This window comes from Ornithodoros turicata, chromosome 1, assembly GCF_037126465.1.
Source record: "Ornithodoros turicata isolate Travis chromosome 1, ASM3712646v1, whole genome shotgun sequence".
NCBI lineage: Eukaryota > Metazoa > Arthropoda > Arachnida > Ixodida > Argasidae > Ornithodoros > Ornithodoros turicata.
Window position 1 is genome coordinate 27,242,252 of NC_088201.1, and position 17,283 is coordinate 27,259,534.

General features: G+C 46.1%; 1 protein-coding gene across 1 annotated transcript in view; it reads left to right on the forward strand.

The window, feature by feature from the left end:
- The first annotated feature begins 660 nt into the window (after positions 1-660).
- The window catches only part of LOC135377745 (sodium/hydrogen exchanger 3-like), a 120,812-nt gene continuing 104,189 nt past the window's right edge, over positions 661-17,283 (forward strand). The window contains exon 1 of the mRNA XM_064610389.1: positions 661-1,205. Within this exon, the coding sequence (XP_064466459.1) occupies positions 881-1,205 (325 nt within the window). The 5' untranslated portion in view covers positions 661-880. The remainder of the gene's footprint in view (positions 1,206-17,283) is intronic.

The following is a 17,283-nucleotide window of genomic DNA, read 5'->3' on the forward strand; positions in this document are numbered from 1 at the left end:
CCTAGGTTTTCCTCAGACGCTGTAAGAGAACCGTCGGCACAGTTCCCTGTGAAGTCGGCCCAGTACGCACTGTCCCCCGAGAGCAACATGCCGCCACACCAGCAGGCAGATCGCTCGGCAATACCGTGCTAGCAGTCGACGAGCCAAGATGTACTTATTGCGAAACTTCCACTCAAGGCTGGGCCAAAAGATGGGAGAGACGCACCTATTTATAGCTTTGGAACTTTCAATTAGTACCTCATGAAGGGTAAATAATTCAGCCAGTAAGAATATGGTAAATAGACGCGAAAGAGAAAGTGGCGGCGAAATTGTGTCAATGTTACGTACCGGTCAGCTCGCCGGTCGTCTGTACCTTTCCACTCGCACACACCTCCTTTATCTCAATCGGTTCTTTTTTCCGCAGCCGAAGAGCAACGCGTTCCCGTAAAGAGAAAAAGAAAAACTGCTTAAAACTTCCCTGTAGTGGAAATGGACAACATTGCGATTCCAGATGACAAGTACGACTCGCAGATTCGGTAATTGCCTCTTCCGCATCCGAAGCACATGGTCCGCCAATAACAAAGCAGCATGACGTCGCAACGCATGCGACGTCACTACGTTTTTCCTCCAATAGGTGGCGCTGGCGAATTCGTCCGCTTAAAGCGGTCGGCGCAGCTTTTTTCAGTCGCGTATCTGAAGCCGGTTCGATTGGGTTCGCGCGTTTGTCTGTGTTGTGTGAGTGAGGTGCGCGTGTTTTCTTCATAGTCACCAATGCACACAGCCTAATACTCCTCAACACAACGACCCACATTTTCGGTGCCTCTGTCGGATGATGTCAAGATGTCGTCTACTACCTACTGAGCCTACCGTATGACTTTGTGAACGTGCGGGAAAAGAGGACATGAGGCTTCAATCGGCTTGTCATGCCTTGACAGTGACTTTGGTTTTATTGACAGCCGTCAAGACTTGCTCAGCAGATGAGGCTAGAGCTGTGGTTGTGGACAGCGCGTCGCGTGGACATCAAGAGGCTGTGCCGCCGGATCCGGATGATCACACGACGGACGAGGTGATTGTGGAACCCGTGCATACGCACGGGTCTGGCTCTCTTTCAAGACAAAGTCATGGGGCCATTCAGAGGTTCCAGGTGGCGAAAGTGGACTTCCATCACGTCGCCACACCATTTATCATCTCCGTGTGGATCATCATCGCCGGCTTCGCAAAAATAGGTAGGGATGCTTTTTTCCTTGCGCGTTGCGCTCGGCTACCTGCGATAATGTCTTCTCCTAGTTTTGGCCAAGCTGGTCACTTTTATTTTCTCGCGAACATTTCTTCGAAACGTCTACGTTAATTTGAGCTCTTCTTCTGAAAGGCTCAAACTATCGTGGCCGTTAAAAGCTCTTGTTCTTGATTTAGGTCAAAATGGAAAACGATTGTTGTACGAGGCACATGACTGGTATCTAGCATGTTGTGTTACGGGTAAGTCTGAATGTGGCAAAAAAAAAAAAAAAAAGAATCCCGCTCTATGCAGTATGTGAAATCGAGTGATATTGACTTTCGTTTCTTGTTCGGTTGCCCTGGCTTGAGTGCTAGTTTATGAAAGCATATCAGTTCAGAGTATCTTGACACGTTCGCAGTTTTATTCTGAACAGATAAGTAAGCAGGTACGCAAGGCTGCCAAGACAAACAACTTCCCCATTTACCAAAAATTTTGTTCAGCATGGGCGAAGTTGTGCTTTTCCGTGCAATGCTCCAATTTCGATGGGTGGCATGACGATAGCGAGGGAATCCCCAATAATCCGTGTGCACTGTCACTGTACTGCTCGAAGTTAATCCACCGCAGGGCCACATTTCTTTATCGTGTCCCGTGACAACGTATAGGAACGTCTAGAAAAGCCTTGGCTGTCATTAAATAATGGTCAGTATTGAAGCTACTACTATTTGAACAGCGCTGTCGTTAGCGCACCTTGAATTCTTTCCGTAGTGGTATAACGACGGGAGCGCACTCTAAAAAAAAATAATTTGGTCATTTTGGGGAGTAGATCCATTGCCACAGCAATTAGCCTCTTTCGAGACTAAATGCACAGGCAGTTATGCGAAGTTGAAGGAGCACTTGCTGTGCTGGGGTCTAAGTTTCAGAGTGATGGGACTAAACTGGGAACTACAAGTTATAATCGCTCCTGAATATGCTCCTCCGTTTATTTGCGCCTCTCACTCGAATAAAGCGAGTGAGACGTGCTGGTCATCCGCACCGTTCCCTTTGTTCTGTGACGGTTCACTGAACGAGAAAGGTAAAAACAACTATGTGATTGAGAAGAAAATCACCACGGTCTTCGAGCAACAGGTGTTCTGGCGAAACGTGATACACCACGCCGCTATAGTATTACTGTTTACGTTTTCTCATTTCCTTACAAGATCTGTTGGCCGGCGCGGCGCAATCTGTCGTCTCGGTAAAAGGAGTGCACCGGTGACGGGGACATCGGGCGATGCACTTCGTGTCAACAAAATTGCGTTTCGAAGCACGGATGCGGCATGTGTCGCTCTTGTGAGGGGTTTGTCGCCATTAGTGCCGATTAAAGTGTCTTCCGTTTTGTGAGCCCCGCAAACAGATCCGCCTGCTGTTTGTACATGCGGGCATTTAGATATTCTCGCGTTTTGTGACTTTCCCTGAGTTGAAATGTGACTGACTATAGCAACATACTGGTGTAGCGAAGAGGAGAGTATTTTTGTGCATGAAATGGATATTGTTCCTATGGTTCTGTTGAACCGAACTGTTATGAATCGAAGAGCACCCGAGTGGGTTGGCCCTGGGTTTTTGAAATGCCATCTTTCTCGAGAGACTTCCATGACTGAAAGCTTGAGTCTGACGACAGAACTGATCTCCGTCGCGGGATTCCAGTCATGGTTGAGCTCGCTCGTTATTTTCATATTTCGTTTATTTGCTCCCAGGGTGGAGGTGGTCATATCCCTAGACGCACGCACACACACATAAAGATACGATGATGAGATTGGGTCATATCCCTATCCTACGAAGGAAGAAACTGTTCTTCCTTCCACCTTTTCTCAAAATACCACGCGTGCCAACTCGAGGCTTGTTTCGCGGCCACCATTCAAGTTATATCCTCATTTTTCAGCGGGTCTGTCCTCCTGCAGGAATTGGTCACAGAGTGTGGCTATTCGAACCACGACCGAGCGGTCGTCGTCCTCAAATTTATTCGTGACCCTGCGCAATAATTGGCCAATTACTTTTCTACCGCAACGGAAGCGATTGGCGGAAACAAGGAAGCGGCGTAGTTTAGGAACTCTTATAAAACGTCACATTGCCATCGATTAAAACGATCGGCGTAATCCCTAAGGAGCGAGTTCTGCAACCCTAAGTATTGTTTCTGCATGCAGACCTGATGGAAGTTACTAAGTTACAGCACCTCGCATACAATATGTCCCTCCCACCTCCAGATCTTCGACAAGATTGCACAAAAGGAAGCCTCTCGCAAGCACTTTACACAACAGTATGGCGGCAACGTTGAATTCAAGCACACGCACCATCCTTCTAGCTTTTCGAGCTGTAACACGCGGAGTGTCATTATATCCTTACTCACTCAGTACAGCATTGATTCGTAACCTAAAAAATATATTCTAAAATCACACGTATATACTTTGGTGATGATGTGCAGGATTGCTTTGCGGCGTCCAGGTTGTCTTTTTCATTTATTTTACCTTCTTATTATACTTCTGCCCCATTGCTTTCATGGATGTAGGCGAAATAACGTATACCGGAGGAAAATATATCGACATTCCTCCAATGAGCTCTGTACGGCTATCACTCAAGTCTCGCGTCAAAGTCTCGCTGCTTTCTGTTCCGATTTCACTGTATATGTAAACCACAATGCAACCTGGCATCTTTCTTTCTTTCTCCGCGTAGCCTTGTGTGCAGTTTCCTTCAAGGACCCTTTGAATTCAACGCCTATCCGTTCTTGGTTTATATATGCACATGCTGACGTCCACTTCCCAGATTTGCCACGGTTGTATACCTTGCTCTGTGCAGCGTGTGCTCAACGCATATGCACGCCCGCATGATGTTCCCGGCCTGTAGACGCTTCTCTATTTCTTTGATGACTTCTTATTCTGTTTATTTTACGTGTCCAACGTCACTTTGTATATTGTAGAGCGTCGGAGATGAAACTGACCTGAAAGAGGAATAGACGCCTTAAAAGTGAAACCCAAGAAGCACTGTAAGAGTTCCGTTCCCAGGCTCTCCGCGATCCGGCGAACACCTGACAATCATCGTGTACGCGAGTTTCTTTTAAAGTGAGCCTCAATGAATAGGAACTATGGTAACGTCGTTTTCTAGTAAAACGTGATGGGTATGAATGGAAAATGTGGATGCATGGTTGTACGTTTGCAGCATGCGCGACATGATCACTGTGGAATTAAACAACCTATAGGTTGTGGGAAGAACGTATGGGTAAAACAAATCCGCGAAAGTTCATTTATATTTACTCGTTCTACAATATGGGTGGCGACTGCCGACGCTGGGGCGTATGTTACGTATTGAATGTACACAACGAATGAAGTAAATCGACAGTTTATTGCGGTGACTTACGGGCTCGGTGGATCAGTTGGTTGCGTGTATGCCTCCTGGCTCCAAGGTCGTGAGTTCGAACCCGGTCAAGGACACCAGTGGCTTGGTGCTCAGATACGAAAGAAATCTCGAGTGGGCAAAATAAATCCACAGACCGACCACTTTAGCGTCGTTCATTATCGTAGTTGTCTGGCAGCGTAGTGCCGGAAATTATCGTTCTTATTACGGTGACTGTGACTGAGACGATTCAAGGAAATGTGACCGAGTGTTGTTATGTTATATTAACGTACAGCAGTTATGTTAAGCAAACCGATTCTCATCAGCTCATAACGCACGTAATATAGGAATGTATCTCCGCGCTGTAACCTTCTAACAGTGTGTCGGAAAAATGATATCAATGAAGACTGTGTCCCAACTTTAAAAACGGATAATGTAATGTGAAAAGGAAAGCACACTGGTGAGAGTCGTTCTCCGAGCAAATTTGTCGATCGGCTTCCGATTTGCGAGGAGTATCTGCCGTAGGGCATCTGTAAAGGTGGGTTCGCCACATTGAGGGTGCCGTAGTGGGAAAGCCACGAGGGGCATCTCAGGCAACCCTCGTGCCCTATCTCAAAACAGCACGGCACCTTTCTTTTCTAAGCTGTTTTTAACATTACCGTTTGAGTGAATGCTGAACGCGTTTTCATTCGCGCACTCTACTGTACATTATATCTCAGAAGTAGGACAATCTGCGATTATCTTTTTGGATAAACGGTTGAAGGCGAAAACGGCCGCTTTCGATTGGGCTTTGTGGACGATAACATTATCATTGCGAGTCGCAGAGCCGCGGTAACGTGCCTTGGAGATCGGTGGGGGTAAATAATAAGCAAATTCGGTGGTCTCGTTATATTTATTGCTGTCTACTCAAAAAATGATTGTACATCAATCCTTCCAGTGCAAGAGTCTGTCGGACACACGTTGTGTGTTCCTACGTGCACACTGCCATTTGTGGATGACATACAAAGTTTAGCTTCGGACGGCCGAAAAAAAAAAACGTCGATGAACACGTCTGGTTTATGAAGTGGAGCTTGATAGCATCGTTATCGGCTGAAGTCGTTTCACTATGGGCATAAAAAACAAGTTGCCCCTTTATTGTCGTCACCTTTCGGTAAATATTGGTAATGGGAAGCCTTATGTGCATTTTGTTAGCGGTTGCGTTAGTAATAACGTTGCAAATAAAAATTATGATGAAAAGAGCCACCGGAGCAAGAGTCTGTAGAATTGTGCTTTCACAAAACACCTCGGCGTGCCTCAATATATTTAGAGCAGTCAGAGTAATTCACCTAAATGTTAGCTTTCACGTATTCGTCGGTATTTTCGTCCGTTGGTTTGGTAGGAACGCATTGCAAACCTGTGAGGAAAAACTGCGGTCCACTAGCGTTTACCTGTTGTGGCAAAGGAGCATATTTGGTGCTGACCTCTTTCTCGTCAGCGTGAAGGGAGGGTTTGCTTCCCCGTTCATTTAAATATGACCTTGCTCGGGTTACACCCGCTTTTTTCCTATTACAAGGAGAGCGGTTTGCATTCGTGGCAAGTGACTCCTGCTTTGGTGGCTTTCCTGTCGGATAGATTTGGCTAAAGGAGAAGGGAGCACCCAGTGTTTGCGAAACACTTACTCCCGTTTGCTGCGTTCTGAAACAACTGAAAGACTGAGTTCGCTTTTGACGTCGTGTTCAACACTTTCTCCTCAGTTTCCTCCTCGATCGTGAACGGGTCTTTCTATACTTACGATGGAGCTTGCGGTAATGCGTGTTACTTGACTTAAACGCAGCCTCTTACCAACGCGCACGGAAGTACTTATTCCAATTTGCGTTGCCTAGAGGACTAATGCACAGATAGCTGGTGTTTTTGTACCAAATACAACGGGTCATCGATAGGGAGATGTCGCTGATCATTAACTCGTTCATTTCGGTCGGACGTGCTAGCTGTCAACGGACGTTTTTCAACGTTTGACATCGTCTCATCTATACGTCGTTGCTTACTCCAAAAGCTTATTTCACTCTCACCATATTTCCGTTTGATACATCAATATCATGACTCATGAGTGCAGGTCGTGGTTCAACTCAACTGGTGTGACAAGCGCCGAACTGTTGTTAGCCTCGGAAACAGCGACCTTGAAAAGGGCGGCGCCAACGTCCGTGTATCGAACGGTTTCAATCAATTGGGTCCCTGTTTTTTCTTTTATCCTTTTTGTATCCCATTCTCTCCGGTGTTGCAATATGCGCCACTACGGCAGTTCGAAAGACGCTGTATTGATTACCCGTTTGCGTAACGTTCGTTGGATTATAAGTGTCACTTTTCTGTCTTATTCCATCACCTGTTGTGGAAGTAGCAGTCAGGCAGTTGGTGCGAAATAAAACGTGCTTCGTGTTGTCGATATTATTTGCGTGTACAGTGAGCCCTCGTTATTATGACCATGGTCGTTCCCGAACATTTTGGTCATAATACGGAATTGTCATATTAACGCGGGGATTTGTCGGCCCAGGACGCATACTAACCCCACTGTCCCCCACTCCTTCCTGCTATCCTCTCTCCGTCTGTCCACATCTGTACGTCGCTCATAGCCACAGTTGCTTCGCGGCGCTAACACCCAATCAAAAAAAAAAAAAAAAAAAATAACGCGGGGATTTGCAGAGATTTCACTGCATTGTTCCCCAGGAGTATGGTCATAAAGCGCGTATGTCAGATTATCGGGGGTCATATTAACGAGTGTTCACTGTATTCCGTTTGTGCAAGTACGTTATGAGAGCGTAATTCTGAAGTGAAGTGTGTGGGCAGCTTTCAGAGTGACTTTGTAGTTATGGGTGAACGCACCAAAATAGCACAATCTTTACTCTTTTGCAGTTCTTTCTCACTTGACCCGCACCGAAGGAGCACAACACGCACGCACCGGTGTGGAAGCTGCTCTTTCGTGCACAGTTCTGCGAAATGAACGATTGCAACCAGACAGCTACCAGCCACCCCCTCACACTTGATCTTTCGTTATAGAGACATCGGCTAACTGCATAATTTGTAACCTGCCCCATCTCTCTCGCTGTGCAATTTTGGTTTGTTTGACTTTAATACAATCATCATATTTTTACTGTAAGTTCATACTCAACATTTGTCTTGGCGCATTCTGGCCGTAGCTGCCCTTGTGCCATAAAACCCCGAATTATCATCCTCTTGCAGTACTTTGTGCTACTTGGTCCATGTGAAGGCAACTGAAGGACACAAAGAAGAAAAAAATAGACCCGCGGCAGTTTCGGGCGAACGCCCATCATTAGACAAAATGGATCTTGTCTGATCGAGTGTGTTCGCCCGAAACTATCATATTTTTGCTTCCCCGCAGCGGTGTCGTTGTCATAAAAACGGGACATCATGCAGGTGAATTCTTTAAGGTTCCCTCGATGGCCGGGGGGCACTAATTGTCGCGTTGGGGTAGCCAGGTTGCTTGGCGCACGCACTACGAAAACTCCCCGAACGGAAATATTTTTGACACGTGCTCTTAATTACTACTTCGCTCTACGGATTTCCTATACGTTTTGTAGCGCCTTTCACGAACGAAAGACATAGAACAGTCCATTGTCTGGTAAAAGCAGTTTCCGTGCATCGTCTGAGATTATTCGCAGTTTGAAAAGCGCCAGTTCTTACACTGCATCGAAACCAATCTGTATAGTACACCCTGAGACAAAAAAGAAATGAAGTAGGTTCGGGAGCAATTGCAGCTTCTAATCCCCTCGATTGCAGTTATTCCAGATTTTAGTCTCTCGACCACGAAATTTACTCCTCAGCACAACAAATAGCCCTTGCACTTCGCAAAAGCTTCCGTGCATTTAATTCCGAAAGGGACAAATGATTGTGGCAATGCATCGAGTCCCCCCCAAAGGTCTAAGATTACACTTTCTTTCTCAGAGTGCAGTCCTTGGAAGAATGTAGGGGGTACCACGACCGCCTTCCTGGAATCTGTGCTGCCTTTCAGAGCAGCGCGTATCCGGACCCTCTTTGGGAGGAACTGATACTTGACGTCCTTTTTTTTTTTCCCTCCTCCCCTGGATCTGCCACTGTTTCAGAGTGTGGTTGGTGACCTGCGCACCCTGTCCTAAATCAGGGTTCGCGGCAAACTTTGTGTCGAGACACGTTTCTTTTTTTTTTTTCTTCTTCCTATTTTTCATGCGTATAATGATACGAGCAATACGCAACTGTTTTTGTATGTGACGATGACCCTCATCCCATGTTCGCGCGGATACTGTTTTTCTGCGTGATTTTATTGGTTCCACAGTGGTTTCCGTGAGTTGTCGCCTCCTGACTTTTCAAGGCTGTCGCTTCAGCCATGTTCAGTGTTGCGTGCGCTGTGCCGCATGTATCTGCGGCAGCCCGATCAATACCGTTCAATAAAACGGTACCGGTCATCTCTGGCCCCGCAAGTAAAGCAACACCAAAGGGCATTCTGGGAAGGTTATTGGAAGTATGTAATTTTTCCTTCGTGGAGAAGGTGGACGAACCGACAAGGAGGGGTATTTTACCGGGGGAAATCCGGCGGTCGTTAGCCTCCCATCCGGAGTGTGCGCGCAACTTGTGTTCGAACTTTGTTGAAACCTTGTTTTTGAGAGTAGGATTTCCCACCGGGGGAACTCTAGTAGTTGACCACGTGTGCCCGCCTCGAGTGCTGCCACGGTTCGGTGATCTTTCTGTCGTCGCAGGAAATCCACCTATTTCGTATACGCCTGAAATATAATTAGCGAGTCAGGGAAGTGATGATAATTCGGAGAGAACTTGGAACACGAGGGACACCAAAGTGGGCCATCAGCTCTCTTAAAAGTGCACCAAAGTCTCTTAAAGTTGTTTCTTTGTGCCTGCATGCACAGCCAAGTTTGCGTCTTTTGAGCAGGCACGTTGTTACGCAAGATCCTTATCCGACACAGTGGAGCAAAAGCGTTCCTCCCCATAAAGCAGCACCCGTTGTTGAGTGATAGTTATGTCGGCACTATGACGTTGGCCCACAATTGCATCATGACACCGCGTGGCGGGTACTTTTTGTGTAACTTGCCTACATTGTTGTTCAGCGAGCGAAACACGTACAACGTACAAAATAGTATTGTCGAATCATATTTTACCATTCTATCGCTCCTTGGCTCAACTAACCTTAAAATCGCGGTATCGGGCGTCCTAGGGGCCCTCCACCTTGAACGTCCAGGGAGAAGTTAACAAAAGGTATCACAACTGGGTAATAACCCGCTGCATTTGTCTTGAGACCTTCTGACTGAGAGGGCTGCAATTAGGGGGTCCTTACTCGGCTGGTGTCTGGGTCATTGCCGAATTACCCTGTCTCCCGTCATTCTTTCACCGCATCGAACAGGTAAGATTGGCTCTCGATAATGATGCGGCAACTTTTACAAATGTCGATCCGCGTGGCAATGTGCTCAAACCTATACACAGTTGCTGGATGATCCAGGCTTACGAGGAACCGGAATCAAGGGACGCCGACATCCGCTCGGGATTCGTGAAGGCTGGACGGACATACTGTCTCCACTTGCAGCTGAGGACTGATCATTTTGTGAGGCAATGCAGTGTAATAGCGTAAGAAACCGCCTACATAAGTTGGGCAGACCCTCGGGTCAAATTTCTTACATATTTCGTTCGCATATTTTCTGTCATTGGTTCGCATATTTCGCGAAACTTTAAATTCGCGAAGAAAAGAGCGCTCGCGTATTTCCCGAAAATTACTACTTATACAGTATGTGAATTCGTTGTGAAAGAAACGTCATTTAGTACGGTATTGGTCTCAACGATTTGTACTCCTTATCAACAGATTGAAATAAGAATATATCGAGCGAGCAATTTTCACTATAGCTTTCGAAACCGGACGGTAGGACTTGATTCACTCCACCAGAAGCAGGGCGGCAGTTTGCTACCGCAGCTCGTTACTCTGTGACTCTTATACTCAGTTGAACTGTGACTCTTATACGGCAGCTCCTCACGAGTCGTAAAGTGCTTTCCAATGTAATGAAACCTCACCTGCGACGTATTTCCTTCGACTCTCTCATTTGGAAAAGTACACATAGGCACTTTTAAGACTCTCTTTCACGGCTGCATATGCTTTGTCGTTATCCCTCTGATTTACAAGGTGTTTGCTTCTCTTTTCTTTTGTTCCTTTTTTTTAGCCTTTTAGAGTAGATAGAATTTTTATTTAAAAAAAGCTATAAGAGCAGCATAGATGTCGTTTTTGCAGTTCAGTTATACGGCCAGGCGGATATCATCTGGAAGAGAGTATGTAACTCAAAGATGACTAATTACCTGAAATTCGTTAACTCTCTAATTAGGGAATTTGATTGAACAACTATCCTCGTTGAAGGAGATTCTACGTTTAAAAAAAAAACACGCACGTGCGTTAAAATATCCATACCCGAATTTTGATATGCAAATGAGCCGAAAAAGCTCTCCTGAGGAGCGCACCACGCTCGCCGACGGAGGCTTATCTGGGCCGGAAAGCGGTTTATCTGGCCAGCTGAGCGGCACCTACTCCAATCATTTCCATCGCTCCAAATCACGTGGCTCTCTGACATGAAATGAGCGCTGTATTCCTCGTGTTCCCCGTCGCCGCGGTTTCGGCTCATTTGCATATCAAAATTCGGGGATGGATATTTTAACGCACATGCGTGTTTCGGGATTTGTTAAACGTGAAATGGCCTGCAACTAGGATAGCCTCTCAATCTGCTATCTAGCTTTTGCCCGAAATCCTCTACTTAAAAAAGGTAATTAATGAATTTTAAGTAATTAATCATCCTGTAGTGCATACTTTCTCCGAGAGGATGTCCACCTGGCCGTAGAACTCAACTGCAAAAACGACATATATGCTGTTCTCATAACTCTTTTATAAAAAATTCTGTAAAGGGTAAAAAAAAAAAAAAATACCCTGGATATCCAAGACGAAGTTGACTCCCACACGAAGCGCTTGCAGTGCACTTCGCAAATTGTATAAATAAAGTTTAACAGTTTTACTTGTCCTGCGATGTTCTTTTGTTTCGTAGTGTTTTTAACGATTTTTTTGTAAAATTCAAGCATTGTTGCGGATAAATTTATTAAACGACATGAATGATTAGCAAGAAAAATCATGGTCGACTAAGCCATGTTGGTGTAGAAGTGATTCGAGCTGAATACTGCTAACAGTGCACATGCGGCTAACCCGTTTCCTCTCCATTGGGCAAGAGGTCTGCAAGGTGTACGCTAGGCACGTACGCCCTAGCTATTTCTGGGCCCTCCAATATTTTCATATGTCGATTTTACCTCTAGATCGACGTGCCTTTTCATATTTGCTGCGAACCTGTTGTTCTTAAGCAAACGCAAAGACGTCCAAAGACTAATAAAAAAACTAAACTTATTTAGCGCGAGCTATCCTGTATGGTAAGTTGTCATATCCGCCCCGTACATGCGGTTAATTTTGCACCAACCCGCCACGCAAGCGTCTGCACTTGCAGGATGTCCAATAATGCGCCATGATTTCCTGATCGTTACGACTGAATAAGTATATTTCATTTAGAACGAGAAATATAAATTTTAGTCGCGAAAGTTAGTTTCATAGTTTTTGGTACCACTTTTTAATAAACCCTGAGGCGCCGACTTGGTATATTTTTGTGCGAACTCTCATCGTAGAGCTAATATCTCTTTTTTTATTTGTACTTTATTACATCAGCGGGATCCAGAATACAAGTAGGCACTGCGACCTTCCTGAAAAGATGTGTTGATCTCGCTGCCATTAATAATAATAATACTAAAAGAACAATAGCAGGCAACAAAAGCAGTATATCATTTGACGTGAAGCGTGCAGTGCCCTAGCAAATCTGTTTCTTGAACTCGATAATGCCGTATACCGGGCGTTCGGAGCGTCTGGCCTGTTCCCTTGCAGAATGTATTCTCATACTGAAAATTCATTTATACCACGTTTATATTGTGTGCACCGTGGGCGAGGTGTCGTTGCGGCTTCATGGCTTGCAGTTCATGTGGAATGAATCAAATATATTTCGTTAGACGTGGCAGCTCGTCAGGATATGTCAGAGTTTTAAGCCCACACAAATTTAAACCCACACATCATACGCTTGACCGGTCGAGGGCTCGTTAATGAACTTCCGGATTTCGAGCTATACTTGACTTCGTCGTGTCAAAGTGCCACGTTGAAGACAATGCTTACTGTGTTTCAGCTGTTGTGCGCCGGAAAGAATGCTCCGCTCCTTTTCTGAAGATGCTGAATTCGTCGTATGGGAACTCTCGGACGTTCTGCTGAGTTACCATAACGTGGCTTTCGAGATCTGACCGGTTTCTTTCTCTGTTCAAACATATATATTTGGTCACGTCAAAGTATGCGAAAAAAAAAAAACAGCTTTTCACTCCGTTCATTTTGCGTCCACTTCCGCGACAGTGTCGCCTTTGTTGGAAATTAAGTGCGGAAATGCGTTGTTTTCTCGCGTCCTTTTATAAGCACAGTGGTACTAAACGTGGTGAGCCTGTTTTCATGCACCGTGGCCTCTTCGGTATCCTTTTCCCGCCGCTTCGTGAGGCAGTTTTTTCTTTTTTTTTCAGCGCACCGTGTCACCCGGTATCGTCCGCAGCGGCTAGCTCCCCTACGTGCTCTCCTCTTTGACGTCTGTTTTTACATGCACCTTTTTGTGTGTGTCATCAAGCGTCGCTTCCTCGTTGCTGCAGCGGACACTGCGCCCAGCTGCCAGCAGTGACAATGATGCAAATGTTCACTTTTGTGTTGACTGTAATCAAACGGCTGAGTGTATGGGGTACCCCAGATGAGGAGACATAAAAAGGATATACACGGGCCGGTCGCATTTTCGGAAGAATTTACTTTTTTACACACGCACAACTATCCGCGGGTGGGACGCAACAGCCTCGACAAGGAGGCCTTGACTACCACAAACCTGTAGTTTAGTAGTGCGTGGTAGTGCAGAGATGAAATTGGGTAGGATTTCTGTTAGTGGCGAAGGAACTGCAAAGATTAGCACCATGATTGATAGTCGAAGCTTGGTTCACCTGCCGCTGCAATATTAACTTTCGCCTTCGTCCCACGGAAACGCGGATGTGGCCGCCGTCCTTGGTATCCTGTAGCGGCAAGGCCAAATGGCACAGCAACAAGAGGTATATTGCTAACCGTGTCCGGAACACGTCTCTCAGAAAGTCCTCCTCTCACATTCCAGTGAGACGCGATGATTTTGACGGCTTGACGCGTGGTGCTCAGTCTGCGAACGTGCATGCGAACGCAATCCAGGCTTCACACTGATGGCGCAAAAGCTGACGATTTCAGGATTTTTCTAGTGGTTTCGACCAACAAATGCGATCTCCCTCTCGCAGTGCACCGACAAGCGGTAGGGTAATCTTTTGAAAGAGAATTTCGTCTTGCAGTTTGGCGACGACCAGGTAGGCAGGTGGAATAGAGCCCATGCCGTAAAATATGTTTGTGGACCCTTCGTACTCCATGGAAAAAGTTGTTCCGCCAGAAAACATATAATCAAATCAAATCCTCGGAAAAATTTCTACAATTCGCCGAATCACGTCTTTCCGGCTACACGGTTGTCGCGCTGCTTCTACACGGCCTTCCAAATAGAGTAAAACAGATGGTGAAAATTAGTGGACCGAGGCAAAGAGACACTCCTGCAACGCCTGCGTGATTCTCCGCGTGATCTCGGTGGAAGTAGAAGGGAACACGGTGTACAGCAACTGCCACAAGCGCATAAAAACGCTGTCGGCCTTTTCGAGGAGGACTTGCTGAAAGGATGCACGAAATGGCCCGTATTCAGGAGCATCAGCTACGGAGCGAGTAATCGAGTCAATAATGGCGTGCGACTAAAAGAACGAACGAAAACGAATGGCAGTTTCCACTCACAAAAAAGAAATAAAACACATTTTTCCTGCCCACGACTGATGTACATCGACCTACACTTAAACGGTAAACCAAACCATACTCCGGAGCACAGCGGTCCGTCCGTTACTTGCATGAAGACATCCCGGTATCCACAGGCAATCGCAGATTGGAGGGCAACGGGACTTGACATTTCTAAAGGGTAGTCTCGCATATACGGTCTGATCGATTCCGAAACCAGACTGAAATATTCTTCGCGAGTATTACCGAAAAAAGTATTGCATACTTCGGGACAGTCCTGCAAACATGTGAGTCGACTTCCCCGTCTACCTGGCAGCCGCCACCTCGTGTGCCCCACTATCAATGTGCAGACTGCATTCTCCGCTGACGGATATATATACCTATGTGACTGCAGCTCTTCAGCTGTCTCTGAGTAACGTTCGAGCAAACGACGGATGACCACGGACATCGGACCGTTGAGAACATGAACCACGCACGTCACTTGCGCAAAACCAGAAACCTCATAGACAGTCACGTCACTATGAATATGACGTATTAAGTACCCCTCCAAGCGAAGTGCATTCGAACAGCTGTTTGTAGTCTTTGCTTCGTCCTCCCCTTTTTCTTTGAAGTTAGGAGGCGTACGGATGTTGTTGTAGCCAGCGCAGCTCGTGGTAAAATAATACGCTGTTGTTAGTTTATTTAATGGCCGTGACCTGTTCGAGCGAGACAATTCGACGACACAGAACTGCACGGTATGTATACTGGTCTTGTTCTACGAGACGGGGATTCGAACCCAGTATTTTTTCCTCAGACGCTTTCAGACACGCACACACACACATCACACGCAGACGCATACGCAGACACGTCACATGCACGCAGACATATCACAGACACATTTCAGACATATCGGCACAGTTCGCTTAGAAGTAGGCCCAGGACGCACATTCCCCAGGGCGTCAGTCGTGACGTTGCCCACCTCTGTGAGGCCGACAACGGAGAGCCCTTTCACCACCACCACCACCACCACCACGAGACCGTATATTTGAAACCCTTCAGCGACTCTTCTGTCACCATTACAGCCCAATATATAACGATCACAACTGACGCCCTGGTCAACGATGATGTAGATTACGACGTCCTCTTGTCAAGGCCAGATATTACACGCTTGAGGTTGAATGGACATGGTCTATACTTGCGGATGTCAGTTGCAGACGACCGTTTCGAATACTTCTCAGCGTGTCGACGATAAAGCCCCATTTCTGAAGTCAGTACCACGAGTCCTGATTCAGCACTGGTCCTACACGTGGTCCAGTATCCTGGTCCAGCACGCGCAAGAGACACTCATGACGTAGATGTTCTGTCGAGGTATAAATTGACAATAAGAATTATGCAGGGATGAGTCAAAGCGTGATATGAGTGTGTAACGCCGGCACAGTGTGCAATGCGTCGTGATAAAGGCGCCTATGCAACAAACACGCGCCCTTCAAACTGTATCTCGCTATTCTTAGTTCTTGTTTTATGCAGCTCGTAATCACGCAATTTAAATTCGTACTCTCTCGTCTGTAGGGTTCGCAGACTCCGTGAGTAGCATCCAGGCTGCATGTGATATCACGGGGCATAAAAATATAAAACATCTAGTCACGGAAATGTGGGGGTGGTGTTGTGCATAGTTCATGGTCTGTAACAAATGATATGATTTAACGCACCGTCGCGTGCCCATTCACCTGGGTAACATACATAGTCGTTCGAATCGTCTACGATGGGTGCTATCTTCCCGCACCCAAGGGTATAGGACACATGTACCTGATACATGGGCATTGACTTCGCGGAGAAAATTGTCACTGTGAAAAAGCGTGCACCATTGTGTCGACCGCGCTTTTCTCATTTAAAACAGTTTATTTCACTCTTGTATGTTTTCTCCTTATCCCCTCTCTTTGAGTACCAATGTCATAAGTTTCGCTTGTCACAATGAGTCAGTATATATACTGGGTGCGTCACGTAAGACTGACCAGAATTTTTATTTAAAAAAAAAAAGCTAGGAGAATAGCATCATAGATTATGTTTTTGCAGTTCACTTATACGGCCAGGCGGACATCCTCTCGAAGAAAGTGTGCGACTACAAGATGACTAATTACCTAAAATTCATTAACTTTTTAGTGAGGGGATTTCGTGCGAGATGGCAGATTTAGAGACTATCCTAGTTGCAAGCCATTTCATGTTTAACAAATCGTGAAACCCGCACGTGCGTTAAAATATCCATCCCCGAATTTTGATATGCAAATGAACCGAAACCGCGGTGAGCGGGAACGGGGGGAGTACAGCGCTCATTTCATGTCAGAGGGCCACGTGATTTGGAGCGGTGGAGATAATGGGAGTAGGTGCCGCTCAAATGGCCAGATAAGCCTCCGTCGGTGTGGGTGATGCGCTCCTCAGGCGCGCCTTTTTTCGGTTTCGGCTCATTTGCATATCGAAATTCGGGGATGGATATTTTAGCGCACGTGCGTGTTTCAGGATTTTTTAAACGTGGAATGGTATTCAACGAGGATAGTCTCTGATTCTGCTATCTCGCTTTTGCCCAAAATTCCCTAATTACCAATTTAATTCATGAATTTCAGGGAATTAATCGCCTGGTAGTTACACGCTCTCTTCCAGAGGATGTCCGCCTGGCCGTAGAACTCAACTGCAAAAACATCATCTATGCTGTTCTCATAGCTTTTTTTATAAAAATTCTGGTCAGTCTTACGTATCTTCGCTTGAGTGCCCTGTTCTAAAACTGTGTTTCGTAACGACAGCGTTTCTTTTAGTGCGTAGGATGTGCTAGAGGGCGCAAAAACAGCAGGAG